Below are 17,361 nucleotides of genomic sequence, written 5' to 3'. Positions count from 1 at the left end.
GAGCTTCTGCGCTTCCCAAGGGTGTTTTGTTTAGAAGCATGTGAGGCTAGAAGAGGCGGTTCTCCCTTTGTCACTCCTGATAGTTTAGCACAGACACCTAGAGTAATAACCCAAGCACGCAGGTGCAGTCTCCCTCTGAGCCCCATGTATCTGAATTCAGACTGTGAAGGCCTCAGGACTGTGCCTGTGCCTTGACTCGTGTCTGGGAGGCACCAGGGACTCTCCTGGCTGCTGTCAGTCATTGCAAGTTGCTCAGCAGAATTCGTCCAGATTTGTGTTTTCTTTCACAAGGAGTTTGAGTTTGAACAAGAGAGATTTTTTGTTAAGTGTGAGAAAAGCCCATGCTGGTCTTTTTCTTGGCGAAAATTTCTCTCTAGCTTGTGTTACTGAGTTCGTAAAAGGTGACATTTTATTTTTGAGTAATTCAGAGAAAGAGGCACTAAAGCAACTAGGTGAAGGATATGCTATAAATACCCCCAGCTACATTACCTCTGAAGTTAGCTGCTGCTTCCTCTGTGTCAGGAGGGCCCTGTGGTGTGTTTGCAGCTGCCTGAAGCACCTGTGGGTGCTTCTTCTGTGGAGTGGAAGTCACAACAGACAGCTCTGGGAATCTAGAGGCGGGCACTTCAGGTTGAATCACTGTAATTGATTTGGTGAGTTGCATGCAGCCTGTGCGCTTGGTGCTGCGTCTGCCTGTCCCCCTGACAGTCTCTTCCCAGTAGCTTTTTGATCCATTGGCCAGTTTGAGCTGGATTTGAAGATCTGCATCTCAGAAATATTAGGATTTTTGAAGATTTCTGAGAGGAAGCTGAGTAGAGGAGAAAGCCCCCTCCCTTCACTGCTACCGAAGGAAAGACTGCGTCACCTAACACATACATCAGAATCCCCAAGTGCAAATGTGTGGGAAATCGTCATTAATTTTGCAGCGAGGGTTTGTTTTTGTCACCTCCCCTTGCTCTTCCAGAATAAATACGCTGACCGTGGTACTGCGTGGGGAGAGTGGCAGAGCCGGGGCGCTCATTTAGTCTCTTCCTGTCCACTGGTGTGAAGGGATCGTGTTCTCTCCCTCGTCCTGGCAGCAGAACAAATAGCCAGTGCTGGGATATTACAGACAGGCTTCGTTCTCCTGTGTGGGACAAGCTTTTCAGCCCAAGTTCTGACTTCAGCAAAGTAACTCAACCCTATTATCATGATCAGGCACAAACCCTGGATTTGTCAGTTTTCGCAGGTCAAGCAGGCTGTGAGGTTCAATCACCACTCAGCAAAGAATTAAAACAGAAGGGCTGAACCATGAACCGAGAACTGCTAAATAAGTTTATCAATGCTTGTGTTGGCTGGCAGCTTGACAAAGCGAAGCCAGGAGCTTAGACAACTCTGTAAGTCAGGATGTAGGAGCTGTAATTGAGAAGTATCACAGAAGCAATTTGGAAAAGCATCTGTTCAAAGTTTGATTACTGTGAATCATCCCATTCTGCTGGCCAGCTCTGCTAGTTGCCTGAGCTGCTCTTATTTTGCCAAGAGAACAGCTTGACACGCATACAGTGCCTAAAAATAAAATGCACTTTAAATATTAACATGTTTCAAAGTATAGATTCATTCACTTTTTGGGAGTAACAATTGCTTAGTCATTCTTTAAGAACATGGAAAGAATTTAATTGAGCGCCGTGGAAGAATGCCATTCATCAGCAGCACAGGTGTTCAGCCATCCCCAGAACTGCCCGGTTCAGCAGGCTGTGCTGAAGCTCTCCAGACACGGAAAGATTGCTCGTCGTGCATTGCTGAGTGTTGCTTAATGTGACTGCAGGACCCGTCCTTGCTCACGAACCTGTCCCCTCACCGACGTGACGGCAAGCTGAGGCGGCTGCATGGACAGTAGAGCTTTTGAAACTGCTAAAAGCTGTCTTTTGATTTATTTGCATAGCTTCACGAGTTTCTTGGTGTTTGCAATTACAAGAAAGAACAACTGGAACCGAACGCTGGACCCTGACTGTTAGCTCTTAAAGCAGATGCTGTTTGGTACAGAGACTCCAAATATTTTTTCTGACTTAGTGCCAAGTCTGACCTTGTCTCTTCATTCTGGAAGGGAGATACTGAGGAATTTGAAGGCTCCAGGATCCCTGCTGCTGAATTCCATGTTTGTCTTTGTTAAGCAGTCTCATTAAATACTCTGATTTGGTCTTCATTCCCCTTCGTTCTGTCTGAATTCCGGCCCTGCGTTGAAGCAGATGGCTCAGATGAGTTACAGGAACAAACTGACAGATTTAAAACTGGAGGTTGCAGAAATAAAAATAGTCTGAAAGCTGGGTTTGGAACCCTACACAATTTGCAAAGCTGCAGCTATTGCAGCCAATGCCAAGGTTGGTGGTGTTGTGGTTTTTTTTTGTTTTTTTTTGTTTGTTTGTTTGTGTGTGTGTTTTTTTGTTTGTTTGTTTTTTGATTTCTTGGAAGAATCTAACCTTCGGATGGGAAGTTCTTTGAGAAACGGGATGGATGTTGATGAAGTAACACTGATAACGCATGTGGCGGTGTGGTGAGCATGTGCTGTGGTAACCCTGGAGCACTTTCCCTTCTGCTGGGGAAGTTGTGTTGTTTTTTTTTTTTCTTGCAGTGAGTTATTTATTTCCTGAAAGATGCAGCTTTGGGGAGAATGAAGAATTCTTGAATTCAGGCTTATTCCACCAAATAGGAAAGGTCAAACTGAAAATACCGAAATGCTGAAAATATTCTGGGTTTTAATAACATCGAGGAAAGTGAAGGGTGAGATCTGTAACGGCTGGTGAGAAGATGAGCAGGTGCAGCTTTTTCGTTTTGTCAAGCAATCCAGCAGGTGGGAGACATGGCTCAGTTCTCTGCACAAATCCTGAACCCAGTCCTGAGTCCTCCTGTTGCTTTGACAGGTTGTCTGTCTTTCATATATTGGATTTGGGAAGGGAAGATCCTGCTGTATTCTGTCCACAACAGGTTGTAGAAAAGACCTGCAGGCTCAGCTCTGCACTGCAGCCTACATCCTTTTAACAAAATAAGGCCAACAGAAGACATTCAAATCAAAATCCCTGTGAGCTCCAGGCAGGGCTGAATTTCAAGGGCCAGAATCCAAATCCTGATTTAGAGTTTGGTTTCACAATTGTTGGGAAGCTTTTTTTTTTTTTTTTTTTTTTTTTTTTTAAAGGGGTCACAGTCAGTTGCCCCCGTAGTTTTTCAAAAACATCAGTTCTCTTCTGAATTCTGGATCTCATTCTTTTTTGGTGCAAGAAAACCCTTGTACCATTCTGTCCCTGTCTTTCAATAGCTTATATCCCATAGATTTCCATTACTTATTTCCTTACCAGTTCTAACAAATGTCCTTTTGTAATTCTAAATGCCATTTTTTTGGCCACAGTAAGGCAAAGGCCTCCTTCCTTGGATTCTTCCATGTCTTCATCAGGCTTTGTTGCAGTCTGGCTCCTGCCTTTCCTCGAGGGAACCCCACGATGCCAGAAATGTAGGGCCAGGGCTGCAGATCCATTTCTTTCCAGCATTAACTATCCACAGAAGTCCTCAGAGAGCTTATCTTCCCTTCTGATCTTATCTCCTGCCCTCCTTGACCCCCAAGCCTTCCACAGAAGTGACTCACGGCTGTTAATGAGATCAGAATCATGTTTCTTGAAGACTTCTGGAAAGCCCTTATTACCTCCATTTGGTACATTTCTGTTGTCTCCTTTCATCCCCTGATCTCTTTCCATCTATCTTTTCCCCTTGCTCACCTAACATGAATCACGCCAAGCTCTGCATACTTGCCCGCACTCCTTGTTGACTCATTCAGCTGACCAGTTCCCCCCCAAGCAGGGTCCTTTCAGACCCACCTAGCCAGCTCTTCTCCTGCCTTTCCTCTTATTCACAGGAGCACAGCTGCTGTAATATATCTTACTTGAGGTAATTAAGCCCCTGTATTTCTGTGTGTGCACGAGCATGCAGACTTTCAGCACGGGGGAATGTCTATGAACAGATGGCGAATTAGCTGCCTGCGTTTGGAATCTCCTTTTGGGAACGGTGGCTTGATTTGGGCTAAATATCCCCAACCTTTTATTAAACTGTAGAAACAGGAATGTGGAAAGAAACTGTTTTTGCCTGTTTGAGATTTGCATTCAGCTGCAGCCTGGGCTCCTGTTGCTGGAGAGCGTGTGGGAGAAGCTCGTAGGAATGTGGCTGTTAGCATATCAAAGTAGAGTAAACATGTAGATGATACCCTGCTTCCGCTGCTCCAGTTAATTAAGCAGCTCCTCGTGTCACGTTGGATGGAGAGGATTTATTAATGTGCTGTCAACAAGGGAAGCAATGGTTTGCTGAACGGGAGGAGCAATGTTAATGTGATCAGAGATGTCACGCTGAACAAAGAGCAGATGGCGAATAAACAGGGCGTTTCTTTTTATCTCTGTTGCTGAAGTCTTAGATCCCAGTGCATATTGTAAGAGCACAGAAAACCAGGACTAGAAGGAGCTTCAGGTGGTCATTCCATGCATTCCTTCGTCCCAGGGCAGGATCAGCGCTACCTTTGTCACGTATGATGGATATCTGGTCTGTGAGGCTAACCATGATGCTTGTTCCCAGCTTTCCTGGAGTTCCTGTGAGCACTGAACCTCTTTCCAGCTACGGTCCATGTGGTAAATGTGCTCGTGGTCACAAAGCCTTGTTGAATGGCATTGGAAAGGAGTGCGGCTTCCAGAGATGCCCACGCCAAACTTCTCAGGGTTTCTGAACATGATCTGCTCTTTGCTGGCATAACACAGCATGAGCAGTCTGCCTGGCATGTTTTTGTAGGCCTAAGTTAGGGCCTCTTCTAGGCCAGAGAGGTGTTAGAACATGTCAGCTCTCTTCAGTTCACTTGGTGTCTGAAGCGACCTGTCACCAGTGGCGTGAGTGGTTAGACCTTTCTGCCATGCTCCCAGAGGATTCTTGCCTCCCAGCGTTTTTTATTCTGCGAGTCTGTGAGAAAAGGTGTGTGCTGTGTAATGCTGGAGTGGTTGAGAGGTCAGAGAAAAGACCTGGAAGAAAACAGGGACAGGCTTAGTGAGCTTATTTTGGGGTTGTTGTGGTACCTGGCACTGACCAATGCTCAGCCGGGAAGAAATTGAACTCTAGGCCAGCTGAAACCAGGACATAGGTGTAAACTGTATGCCTGGGCAGGTAAGAGCGATTTCCTGAGTTCCAAATACAGTTTCAAGTCTCCTGCTGTAGACCTGGGGCAGGACAGTTACCCCTAAAGGCATGAGAGGTGTCGATTCTAGAGCTTTGCAACTGCCCGGGCAGCTGCTTCGCTGGGAGAAAGTCTGCTGAAATCAGCAAATTAGCGGAGTGTGAATTCAATGCCTGTAGCATTAGAATGAGGCTCTTGACATCATGGGGAAAGTCTGTGTGTGGGCTAATCAGTAAAGGAGCAGATAAATGACTCATCCATTAAACTTTGAAAACTACAGGAGGGTTCCTGGGAAACATAGAAGCCCTGCAGAAACACTGGAAGCTAAAGCTGGAAGTTGGCCGTGCTGGGGATGGGATTTCACATATTCCATTGACTGCTGTCCTGCGGGGTTATTAAACAAGGAGAAAAGGATAATAGCCAAAGAGTTCCCTTAAGCTCTGAGGATTTACAAGATTTGCCTTCTTTGGAGATTTACAGACATGAAGAGCTGGAGCCGCTTTGTTATCAGAAAGGTGTAGCACGGTACAAGGCGAAGAACGAGCACGTGGACAAACCCCAGCTAGACGTGAGCTCATCTGCTTGAGAACAGGTGGAGCACATTCCTGCACAGACCTCGGTGGGGCACCTGAGCAGCTCCCTGCAGCTTCAGCGGTGCCGCGGCTCAGGTTTGGGTTTATATGCCTGCAGTCATCACACACAGCCTGAGGCACGTGTCTGCATCTGGCTCTTACAGTTAAGAGTCCAGGTTGTTCAAAATGAAACCCAGGGCCAGCTGGCAGCCCCCTGGGTGCCATAGCAGTAGTTCAGAAGGTGTTCCCAGCACTCACGCTGTACAAGCTGCTGTGTGTTTCATTCCTTGTGCTGCCAGGACGTGGTGGTCTGAGGAGCATTACGCTATCAGCTGTAGCAGCACCTGCGTTATACCTGCAGCTTGCAGTGTGAACATCAAGGGGAGATCTTATTTGTTAAGTCTTCCAGGGTACGTGGACTGAAAATCGAGAGATTTAGAAAGTCAGCACGCTTTGTGGTTCAGCTCTTTATTTTCCTTGCTGGACTTTTGGGATTCTGACAGCAGTTGTGTATACTGGAAGTGACAGTGTTTTCAGAGTTACAAGGAAGAAGAGATTTTATTGGGCACTACATGACATCAGTCGGTCCCAGAGGGAAGGTGTCTAGCCACAGAGTACTTCGTGTTCTGGGAAAGCATCTCAGCAGATCCTGCTGGTTTGGAGGCAAGGAGCGGAGTTTTATAGAGGTCACGCTGAAATTCAGGGTAAGGTAGATTGCCCGAAGAAAGAAGGGGATTCTGTGATGAGGGGCATGTTTGTGACAGGTTGCCAAGATATGGGAAGTCAAGGCCTGATGTGTGTTCTCAGAAGTAGTGCTGAATTTGGGTGTGGTATTAACAGTTACTTGAATACTGTATCTGAGCTCGCCTTTCTGTCAATTTGGTGCAGTACTTGCCAGTTTCTGAGCAAGGCTGGGAGGAGTATTAATGGGGACTTGGATACCAGTTTGAAATCCTTGAATGGAAACGGCCTGCGGTGTAGGAAAACAAATGTGTGCCATGTAGTGTCAGAGGAGCAAGAGTCACGTGGCTTCAGCTGGAGGCTTCTTCTGGTGGATTTCTCTGGAATCCAGATTATCTTCTCCCTGCAGAAATGGCATGGCTTTACTGGTGCGCAAAAAATCAGTGCTGGGAGCTACTTCCTCCACCCCCTTTTCTTTCACCAGTTAAAAGAAGGGGAGTTGTATACACCTGTATCACCCTCTACACCTGTATTCCAGCTCTCATTCTGCTGAATTACAAATTCCTGCTGAGGATTTTTACTTGGACTCTTCCCTTGTTATCTGAGGCTCTCCCCGTTCCTCTGGGGAGGGTTGTGTTGGTATCAGTCCCATGTTGCCCTGTGTCCTCCGTTCAGCTCAGCCACCTCCTGCCCTGGAGGGAATTAAAATAGGCTATAACTGATTTCTAGCAGTGCCTAACAATCGGTTCTGTTGGATGGTCCATGGCATCAGAACCTCTTCTCCTAAAAATGCTTGAATAATTCATCACGTTGATTGTTAACTTGTTTTCCTACCTGCTTGCAGCAGTCTCCTGTGCTCTGTGTGGCTGTACTGCAGTTCCTGTACTGGTGATTGGCAATGACTGCCTTGTTTCCAGCGTGGTTTTCATTAAATACAGTGACAATGAAAATTATTGCTAAGGAAAACAGTTTCCATACATGAACGTTAAACTCTAATGGAAACCATGTTGTTACTGCAAGATTAACAGAAATTGGCATCTGAATGACTATCCGGTACTAAGCCAAATTAATCTGTGCCACTAAAATTGCATGTCTGGCCTTGAACTAGCACATTCTCATAAAATGAAGGAACAGCTCAGCCTCTTAGCTTCGTCTGGATGATCCCTGCAAACCAAACTTGGAGCTGGAGGCTCAGTAGGACGATGATGGTAATAACTTTACCCCCCGTGCTGTGCATGCCGGAGAGGGCTCTGCTGTGGATGCTGTTGTTTTTTACCTGGGTGCTGCTGACATCTTGGGAGCTCTGTTTATTCAGCTGTGCAATGGGGATTGTGTCGGAGGCAGTGTAATTGTTGCTTCTTCTTTAATGTTTTTTAAATTTGGGGACTTTTCATGTGTAAGTGTTACAGAAAGGAAAAGTATTTTTCATTTCTAACTATTGCAAGCACTGAAAGTTTCCCTTGGTGACTGACTTGATGTGTAAATGTAGGCAGGGCGCCTCTGTCAAACATATTATCGCGGTAGAACAAAAAGGCAGAGTGTGAATTTCTTCTAGGACTTCCGGATTTCCCTTTGTAGGATGTTGAAGGCTACAGGGGTGTAATTGATGGCAGTGTGTGAGCCGCACAAAGAGAAGAGTCGTGGGAGGATGAGGAAAACATCAGCTCAATACCAAACTGGTAACAGTGGGGAATGGGAGGTTTGCTCTGTACATGTAGATATACACGGGCCTCTGTCTGTGCCAAGCAGACTTCAGGACTTCGAGTTTGGCTCTCTTCCCAACAGCAAATACATTGAGAAGAGGGAAGCTAGCCAAGTTTTAATCAAGTAAAAGTTCTGTATCCAGAGGTGGCTGGCAAAAGAAGAGATTAAAGTATTAGGAGTGCAATGAAAACAAGACATTAGAGAGTTGAAAGCTGGAGTACCTGGACAAACCACTTGCTGAGTGAATATTCCACAGTTGTCAGAAGGAAGCCTCGAGTGTTTTGAGTAGGATGAAACGTGAACCCATGCACCAGAACTTGTCTTCTTCCAGCTTTGGCTATTGCTGTGGCAAGTATGTAATATCCTAATGCCGAGCTGAGCTGGTAGGATAAATGTAATCATTCCCCTTGGAGATACTGCTAGCAGAGGACTCATTAGCTGGCAGAAGGGCCAACAGCTGCAAACTGTTTATGTATGACAACTTTTTGGATAAATCTGAGTTTACACAGTTGCCTGTGTCCTAAGGTTTGCTGTGGAAGTAAAGATAGCTTTGCGTATTCAAACCAAAGCACAGAAGTTATGGACTGTAATTATGCAATTCCTCGTGGGAGAAAGGAAAAAACCCTCACACTTAGTAAAAATAGTAATTGGCTTCCCTTTCCCTCTACCACTGATGCTCCTGCTTGACCTTTTTTAATATTAAAAATAGATTTGTGGCCACTGCGGGCAGCTAGTGTATCTGGAAAGATAAGGACTTTGTGTCCCCAAAGAGAGCCCCTCTCTGTATTTGCACGAGCACAATATATATTAAAAAAAAAAAAAAGGCAGTTCAACTTTCTTCCCATTTTTTTCATTTTCACACACCTGTTTCCCAGACAGAGCCAGAAGCAAAATTACCAAGTGAAGAGAAGTTCCTCTTATGTTATTCCCAGCCTGGTAGAACCACCGCATGCCAAGATTTTCATGAGCATGTCTGAATTCACGAAGTTTCAATTTCAGTTTTGCAAACTTGCAAGGCTCAGATAAAAATTGAATTTTTAGAGGCAAAATCACTTTCCATTCACCCCAATAAAGAAAAAAAAATAGTATTAACGCAGCTACCAAGGTGTTGGACTACTATCCTTGTCATGTAAAGGTGTGTTCTTCTCTGCATATCCGTTACATGCCTCACTGCACTGCGTTACAGAACTGTTGCGTTGATGTTGGTGCTTTGGATGGGACCTTTAGGTTTGCAGGTCAGTAGTGTATTTGCTATTTCGTATTTGTATTTATAGTAAAATGTATTCATTCAAATAAAAAGTTCTAATCTTAGGAAATACTTCGATACAAATTATGCAGTTCAGAAACATTTATGAGGCAAGCATAATGTCATAACAATCTGTTACAACCAGTTTGTTCCAGAATGACTTTTACTGATAAGCACTCAGTTCCTAGGCTGGACTTTTTACTGAGTTCAACTTCGGCAAAGTTTTCTGCCATCTGCTTTTCCACCATTATGTTTCTTAGCCCAGTTCATTTCTGCTTCTGTATTGTCTGATCCATGGGCTCTGCTGCACCAAATGTCTTTAATAATTGTAATAATAAGCTAAATTTAAATGTCTAGATTTTGAACGTGGTCATTGCAGATATTATAAAATGGCCACACAGGATTCACATTAACCATAGAAAACAACTAATGAAAGTGAGGTGATGAAGAGTCTATAACTGAGCCACGGTTGCTTCTTTTTCATCCACTGATGAATGTACCAGCCCTTCATCATCCGTTTTCCACCATTGAGCAATGAGGCTTTTAGCACAGAGCAGCGTTATTGCCAGTCAGCTTCAGTGGGGATTAGAACCGCTAAACAGAGACTTTAGAAGAATTACTGCTTGAGGCCTTCGTGATGTATTTGACATTTTAATTGATGTTTAACCTCTTAATATATTGCCAGATCTCTGGGTTGTTTTCCTACACCACATCTCTGAAACATGGAAATACTGCCCCCTTCCATTTCCAAGTGCCAGCAAACATCGAATCGTTCTCATTAAGTTTATCAGAAGGAAATTAGCATGAATCTCTTCAAGCTAAATTGGCTTGCCTGATTGGCCACTGAACTGCAGATGCAATACGGTTTTGTTGCCTCTCAGTTATATCCTCCTCTGTCAAATACAGCAGAGAGATAAATTGGCAGGGGTTAAATTGAAGATAAAGGCGGAATGATCAGGATTAGTGGTAGGAACAAAACGCTTTGTCAGAATCCTGCTCTGGTCATGGCTGTTGGCTGTACCTAAAACTGCTGAAAGGTAACCAAAATATCCCTCTCTATTCATCAGAAGTACATTTTGGCAGAGCTGGCTCAGTATTACACAGCTGCGTTTGCTGTGTTCATCCCCAGGAGGCAGAGGGATCTGCAGGGGAGACTTTGGAGTAGCTGCTAATTGTGCCACAGGCTGATAGCACACCGCTGTGGGAAGAGCCTGGGATGTGTAAGCTAAGGAGGAGGGCAAACACAGCAGCCCTCACTACTTCTCTTCTCGCACAGCTAGGGAGCAGGATTAGCAGCAGGGAGCAGGATTGCCGGCAGCTGGTGGGCCATCGCTGTCCCTTTGGCGACGCAGTGTGCTCCAGTGGTGAGGCAGCCATGGGGAGGATTATCAGTTTGGCACCAAGAGTCCTTCTTTCCAAGCACCCCATTTCTGTACGCATTCTGGGAGAGGATTTAAGAACTCAAAAATACACAAGGGCACAAAGCTAAGGGAACAGAGGGTTGACTGAGTCACCAAACCATTCCTTTCCATCTTTAGCTTCTGTGACTCAAATACCAATTTTTTGTTCCCCTTTAACCAAAATCTGGCAGTTGTTCTTAATCTCAGACCCTCTGCTATTGGTTTTACAATAAACTAACATTTTCCCAAACTGTTTTTTTTTTTTTTTCTTCTGCCAGAATTATTCCCAGAAATTGCTGCTCCCAAGTTGGTTTGGAAGCAAAAAGCTGTAATTGGTGCGGATATTATTATTTATAAGTTACCATAAGAGTGCATATGAGGAGATATAAATCAGGAGAAATATCTGCTTCCCTTTCAGAATCAACCAGGAATGTTTTGTGATCTTTAAAAGAAACAGAAGGCATATTCATAGCTCAAGACGCGCTGCAGGCATCAACAGTTGAGATTCTGTTCTCTGACCAGTTCATTAGGCTAGCATGTGGAGTGAGCTTGCAATCTCTTTCTCAAAGTAACGTGTTACTTTCAGAGTGTTTCCTTGACGTCCTCGTGACTATCGTGAGAGCAAAAAGCCAGTCAGTCTAAGAGGAGTGATGAAACTCAGACTTCTATGGTCATTGATTTAAAAAGATTAAATCCTTATTTTATGTTTTGCATCTGGTATGAATCCGGCCTTCCACAGTCAGCACTTTTAAAGTAAGCAAATGTTAGTGTCTGATTTCTGTGCTGCCTTCACTTCTTTGCTGCTAATGCTGAACTAAGAGGCTATTGCCCACCCCTTCATTCCATCCAGAATTCCCCTGGTAATGGATATTCACGTCCATATTGTTGGCCTTCTTCTGCCACCTATGTTGGCCTTCTGACTTACCACCAGGAGTGATGGTAAGACTCTTGCCTTCTGTAGGTACGAAAATAAGGGGAAATGGAAGAGCTTTTCAGAGAATATCAGCTTTTATTATTTTTATTCCTTCTCATCAACATTATTCTGAAAATCCGGGCAACTCCATTAAAGTAGTTGTTAAGGCTACTTCACTGTATCTTCTAATACTGTAGTAGGGGGCATAGACAAGCTTCAGTGAATTTTTGAGTTTGTATGGACAGTGAAATGTTTTCTAGTGAAAAGTGTCTGTGCTTAACTTGATTTTTTTTCCTGTCTGCTAAAACCCTGGACTGATTTATCAATAATATGAAGAAGAAAATACTCAGATGAAAACTACTCCATGCTAGGTGCATCTTTTGTCCTTTTGGTTGGGTTACTGTTGTACGTTTTGAGTGCATGAGTTGCTTCACCAACTCTGATGGGACACGTTCTCTGTGTTTCTGTTGCAGGAATTGCTTACCTGGGAGGTGTTTGCAGTGCCAAGAGAAAATGTGTACTTGCTGAAGATAACGGTCTCAATCTGGCATTTACAATTGCACACGAACTTGGGCACAAGTAAGACCTTTTCTTTCCATTTATTTACTGATGCCACTGCAGGGTACTTCTATTTAAAGCCATACAAATGAAATTACTGGTGCACCATGTTTGTTATGATTTCCTAAATCTGTCAAATTTGCGTAAATAATTGGTTCAGCACACACAAAAGTTTCTGTTTGATCCTCCTCTCTTTGCCACTCTGTAGTTTGATTTTGAATAGCATGAAAAGGCCTCGTTCCCTTGAATGGTTGGTGTTAATAGCTAGAGACAAATTGTGCAAATTATGCTTTAGAATAGGCCCAGGAAAACAACATCAGCTTCAAAATCTTCGAACTTGCTAAATCTTCCCTTAAGTTTAAGTGTCTCTGTCAAGGGTTTCAATAGTTCAGTACTTAAGTAATAGCTTTACACCTGCAAGTGCAATAACTCACAGCGACTGAACTGTAAATATCAGCATTTTGCGAATGCCTTTAAACATCATTACTTGATCAACAGATACTGTATGACTTGATTTGTAAGCTCAGCCACAGCTGACCAACACACATTGACTGGGAAAAAATAGCAAAGGATGTGATAATTCATAGTCGGACTGAAATTTACAGAATGAGCTTCCCAGGTACTTTCTGCAGGTGACTTTGAAGACTGTTAAGCTGCCTGTGAATCTTCCATGGGCAGAATGAACCAAAATTGACTGGAAGAGTCATTTGCTGCATAGTCTTAGCGCAGTTAATGAGTTAACCCAAAGGTCAGCATCCACGTTCACTGCTTTCCAGGCTAAGTGTAATGTGCACTTACTCATAATACTTACGAGGTTTTTTCCCTTTCCATTGACATCACTCTGATTGCACCGTGTCACAGTTAGGCTGTGTAATGTATAGAATTAGACCAGGAACAAGATTATACAGGGGCAAGGGCTGTGCCTGTGGGGTTTTCAAGTGCTCCTCCTTTTAGCCTCTGGATGAGAGGTGGGAAATCCCACCATTGTTTCTTTAGTAAGAAGCTGCACAGAAATTTTGTCTGCACCCTTCTGGACTCCTACGGTTTATGTGTCTATTGTATCCTTCTTCCCTACAGTAACAAATATTTGACAGCTAAGTCAGAGCCAATGTATCGTGTTCAGATTCTGGCCACTCTCGTTGCATGACAAATAATTATTTTATAGCAATGTATTTCAGAGTTGCATGGAGGATATTTAGGTTACTACCAGAAATGACAAGATGAAAACGAATCTCCTGTTCACCCTCCAGTGACACCAAAGGCAGCCGAGCCAAACCAAGGGTGGTTTCAGCAGAAATGAAGGACATTTGGTTTTGGTTTTATTTAAACTGCATGCCAAGATGTTAAACTGAGCCTAAGCTTAATAACAAATTAACCTGTGGGTAATGTTAAGGGAAATTCAGCACTCATCTTTGGATGGGCCAAGAGCAGGAGGGAAAAATACTTGGGCTGCAGAAAATCCAGCTGTGTAAAAGAGTGAGACTGGTCTGCCACGGTGTTTGCCAAGTTTCCCAGCAGAGCTGTCAAGCTTCCTTCTAATAATGCCTTGCAAAAAATTCACAACACAAATCGGGGATGTAATGTTTTCGGATGCAGCTCTCCATCTGTGCAGAAAAGAGCAAATCATTTTCTTCCCTCAGAGCAATTTTGGTGGTAAGAGCACAGTGCCCTTTCTCTGCTGGTTTTCTTTCTTTGCGTCCATCTTGGAAAGCTATTTTCAAGAGATGTCTAAAGAGGCCGGCAGAGGATGGCTTGGGCTGGACATGGAGTGCACTACTGTGCAGAGAAGCTTTGGCTTCAGGAGAGTCTTAGGTCCTGTTGTGGGGGGAGATGGAGAGCTTAAATAAAGATTGCAGGTGAAGAGGGACAGGTGGTAAAGGAGGTTGTGTTTTGTAACAGAACTGCCTTATGAACCACTTCCCTCAGAGAAAAGAGGCTAGAACAGGCTCACGAAAGAGAGATTAGGAAGTTTGCTTGGGTATGGAGGGACTTGGAGGGTCTCTAAGAGCCAGTCTAGAGACCTGGGGTCTCTAGGTCAGGGGAGTGTGTCTCTGAGATGCACCTGAACCAGGAAGGCTCCAGCTGAAGGAGCCAGATGGTTAGGTTAGAGAAGCTGCTGTCAGGATTCTGCTACCACCTCTTCCAGGTTAGCCTATTCCACACTGCGTTGCACTTCTTTCACAAACTGGAGTGAGGCCTCTAGCCCTTCTGCCCACTCTTCCCTCACTTAACATGCATGCTTAATCAAACCCCAGTGTGCAGAAGGAAGAGAGGAAAAAATGCCATCTTTCTGTCACCACTCTCCTTGAGCATCAAAATCATCCCTCTATAGTGTCACCCACCAGTGGCCTAGTTAGTTAGTTCCTTCTGGTCAGTTTATTGATGCTTGGAGGTCTTGGAGTCAGCAGGAATCTTCCCACCAACCTTATCAGGAGAATAAGGAGAGGCCTGACACCTGTTTTTGAACCTCAACAGGATGCTGTGAGCAGACCTGTTGCAGCATGTCTTGTGCACGTAGAAGGACTGCGTGCAGGCTTCCCCTACAGACTGGTAGAAGTTTTTAAAATGAGTGTGAGCTGTGCAGAGACAAAGACAATGAAGCTGAGAAGAGCTTCAAGTTTGAAAAGGGAAAACAAGGAGAACTAAAGGCAATTTTCTTAAACTTTATTAAAAAAAAAAAAAATCAAACCCAAACTTACACCCATATGGGCAAAATTATAAATTTTGGAGAACTGTAATTTTGAGCTTTATTGAGGGCTGATTTCTGTAGTGTTGAAAAGCTGAGATTTATTACTTCTTGCCCTAAGACTAACAAATGTCCTTGGAGATCACAAGCTCAATTTGGTGTTCACAGATTGTTTCTGATGTAGACTTTGGAAAAAGTGAATAGATTACTAATTGATGTGTCAAGTTCCTAATTTGCAGCTAATGTCACTTGGACTCTCTGCAAAATCACTGTTACGGACAGCTGCACTGAAGACATGGAGACATCATTAAATAGGTCCACTAGGATGATGCTTATAGATCCTATAAAAATTCATCTGCAGGGTGGTTGTTGCTCGATTGTGAGGTGAGTGGTGTAACTTCTGTCCGTTGTATTTACATCCTTAAATCTGAAGAGAGAGTTTTGGTCTGTGGACACAAAGGGAGCATCCATTGGAATTCAGATGCACTTTTTCCTGAAAATTTCCTGCTGCAAGAAAGTAACAGGCAAGGTAGAGACCACTGAACGCATGTTGAGGCTACAGATCTTAAACTTTTTACCATGTAAAACAGGATCCTTAGCAAGCATTGCTCCTTTGTTCAGCGTGGTCAGTAGTGGCTGCCTTTTAAAGTAACACAATTTACTGTAACCACGGTTAATTGGTTTTTATCCAGAGACTGCTGGGTGGAGTACTGTGTTCTGACCTACCCAGAAGACACGATGATCACAGTGCTCCCTGAAGTCTTAAAAACCCTAAGTCCAGGGTTTTCAAATTATAAACCGTTAACTCTGTTGAAAACTTTCTTACTCTCATCTTTCCTCAGACTGGTGGAATAAGAGTTTAAAAATGCCCAACTGTTGTCAACAGGATCCTGAATAGCGCTTCTCTCCTCCCCCATGAACTGCACCAGCGTGAACTTGATCTGAGAGTCATACCCCAAAGACCACCCTGAACAACTGTGACTTTTAGAAAAATAGTGCCATTTCCCCCTCCCCTCGGTCTCTTTCTGCCTACAGCACTGACATTGTTACCATTTCCAAGACGTTCTGTAAAGAAAAAGGCAAATGATTTTTTTTTTTCAACAAAAGCTGGGATTCATCCTTGAATCCGTTACCCCTAAATGAAGCGGGTGGGCTGTAGTCAGTGGTTTTTCAGACCAACAATGCCAGCTTTGTTGCCATTCCTGTTTCTTTCAACAGCCTTGGCTTTCCTCTTGTGGGCTGGGGGGGGAGGCTTGGGTGGGGAGGGAGGATTCCCATTCATGAGCTAGCGGAACCTGGCACTGCCTATATGGTGAGAGAACAGCCTGAGGTGGTGTGGCTGGAAGCCACGCTGTGTCAGATGCCCTTAAGAAAGTGGATCAAAATCAACTAACAATAAGGAAGATGCAGTCCGATGCCAGCAGTCTGAAACCGCATGGCCTCAAACTTGAAGCTGAAACAGATGAGGACAAAAATGAGTCCAAAGGTAAAAAGCCTATAATGCACAAACCAAAGAGCTCTGGATTTGGAATCAGCTAAGAGAAGTGTTTAGGACCAGCAGGTTTCTGTCCAGTATGATTATTTGCTTGACATCTAAGTATTGATAGACATAGCTTGGTTACAATGACTTCAGGGTGCATAATTATTTGCTGTGTAAGTAAGTACGACCTTTGCAGTGTGTCTCGAGCAATGATGGCATGGCAGGTAAAGGAAAAATGCTCTCTGGGTGTTCCCTTCTTGGCATGATATTGATGCTGAAAGACTTGTGAAAAAAACCTGCTGCCCTGGTCTGTCTAGTGCAGCACCCAGCAGAGATTCCTTCATGGAAATAGTTCGAAGGCAGGATTTAAAAGTCTTGCAGGCTGAAGGAGGAAGCATCTTGAGCAGGTGCAGAATTCATACAGCAAAACGTCCGATGACAGCTTGCACTGGCAAATCCGGGTCAGTGCAGTGCAGGTGTATGAGCGCACTTCCTAGGAACCAGACAGGAAATTAACATCCTCCTTCCCCTCCAGTGTGTACAAATGCGTTTGAGAATCTCAGTTTCCTAGGGAAGCTGAGGACCACTAGAGTGAATCGGACACGGATCTCAGGAGTCAGGTAACACTGCAGAGTGCACTGATACAAAACCATTTCTGTTCCTGCTCTGTGATTCCAGGCAGCACAGTGCCAGTGACAATGGAGCCAGCCAAATCACGGTAACAGTGCAGGGGAAGAGTTCTGGAAATGACATAAAAATGGAGGAACCTTAGCTACAAATCCTTACTTTATCCTGGGATTATAACATTTAGCTGCAGCTTGTTGGAGCTAGGAAGCTGTTTTAAAAGAAAGAACTCCCAGCCCTCTCTTTTTTAGAGCAGCTCACTGTATTCTAGCCTTGAATGCATGACTGTACTGTTGTAGGCAGCCTGTTTTGTCGTGAAAGCTC

The 17,361-nt window shown here is 44.2% G+C and overlaps 1 protein-coding gene across 5 annotated transcripts in view; it reads left to right on the top strand.

Annotated features, from left to right (window-relative positions):
- The window catches only part of ADAMTS17 (ADAM metallopeptidase with thrombospondin type 1 motif 17), a 172,973-nt gene that overhangs the window by 53,804 nt on the left and 101,808 nt on the right, over positions 1-17,361 (top strand). For all 5 annotated transcript variants that reach the window (XM_084293408.1, XM_084293407.1, XM_084293409.1 and 2 more), the window contains one exon: positions 12,163-12,268. In XM_084293408.1, coding sequence (XP_084149534.1) covers positions 12,163-12,268 — 106 coding nt within the window. The remainder of the gene's footprint in view (positions 1-12,162; positions 12,269-17,361) is intronic.

The sequence above is a fragment of the Netta rufina genome (assembly GCF_964035555.1).
Source record: "Netta rufina genome assembly, chromosome: 11".
Lineage (NCBI taxonomy): Eukaryota > Metazoa > Chordata > Aves > Anseriformes > Anatidae > Netta > Netta rufina.
This window is presented reverse-complemented; position numbering and strand designations above follow the sequence as displayed.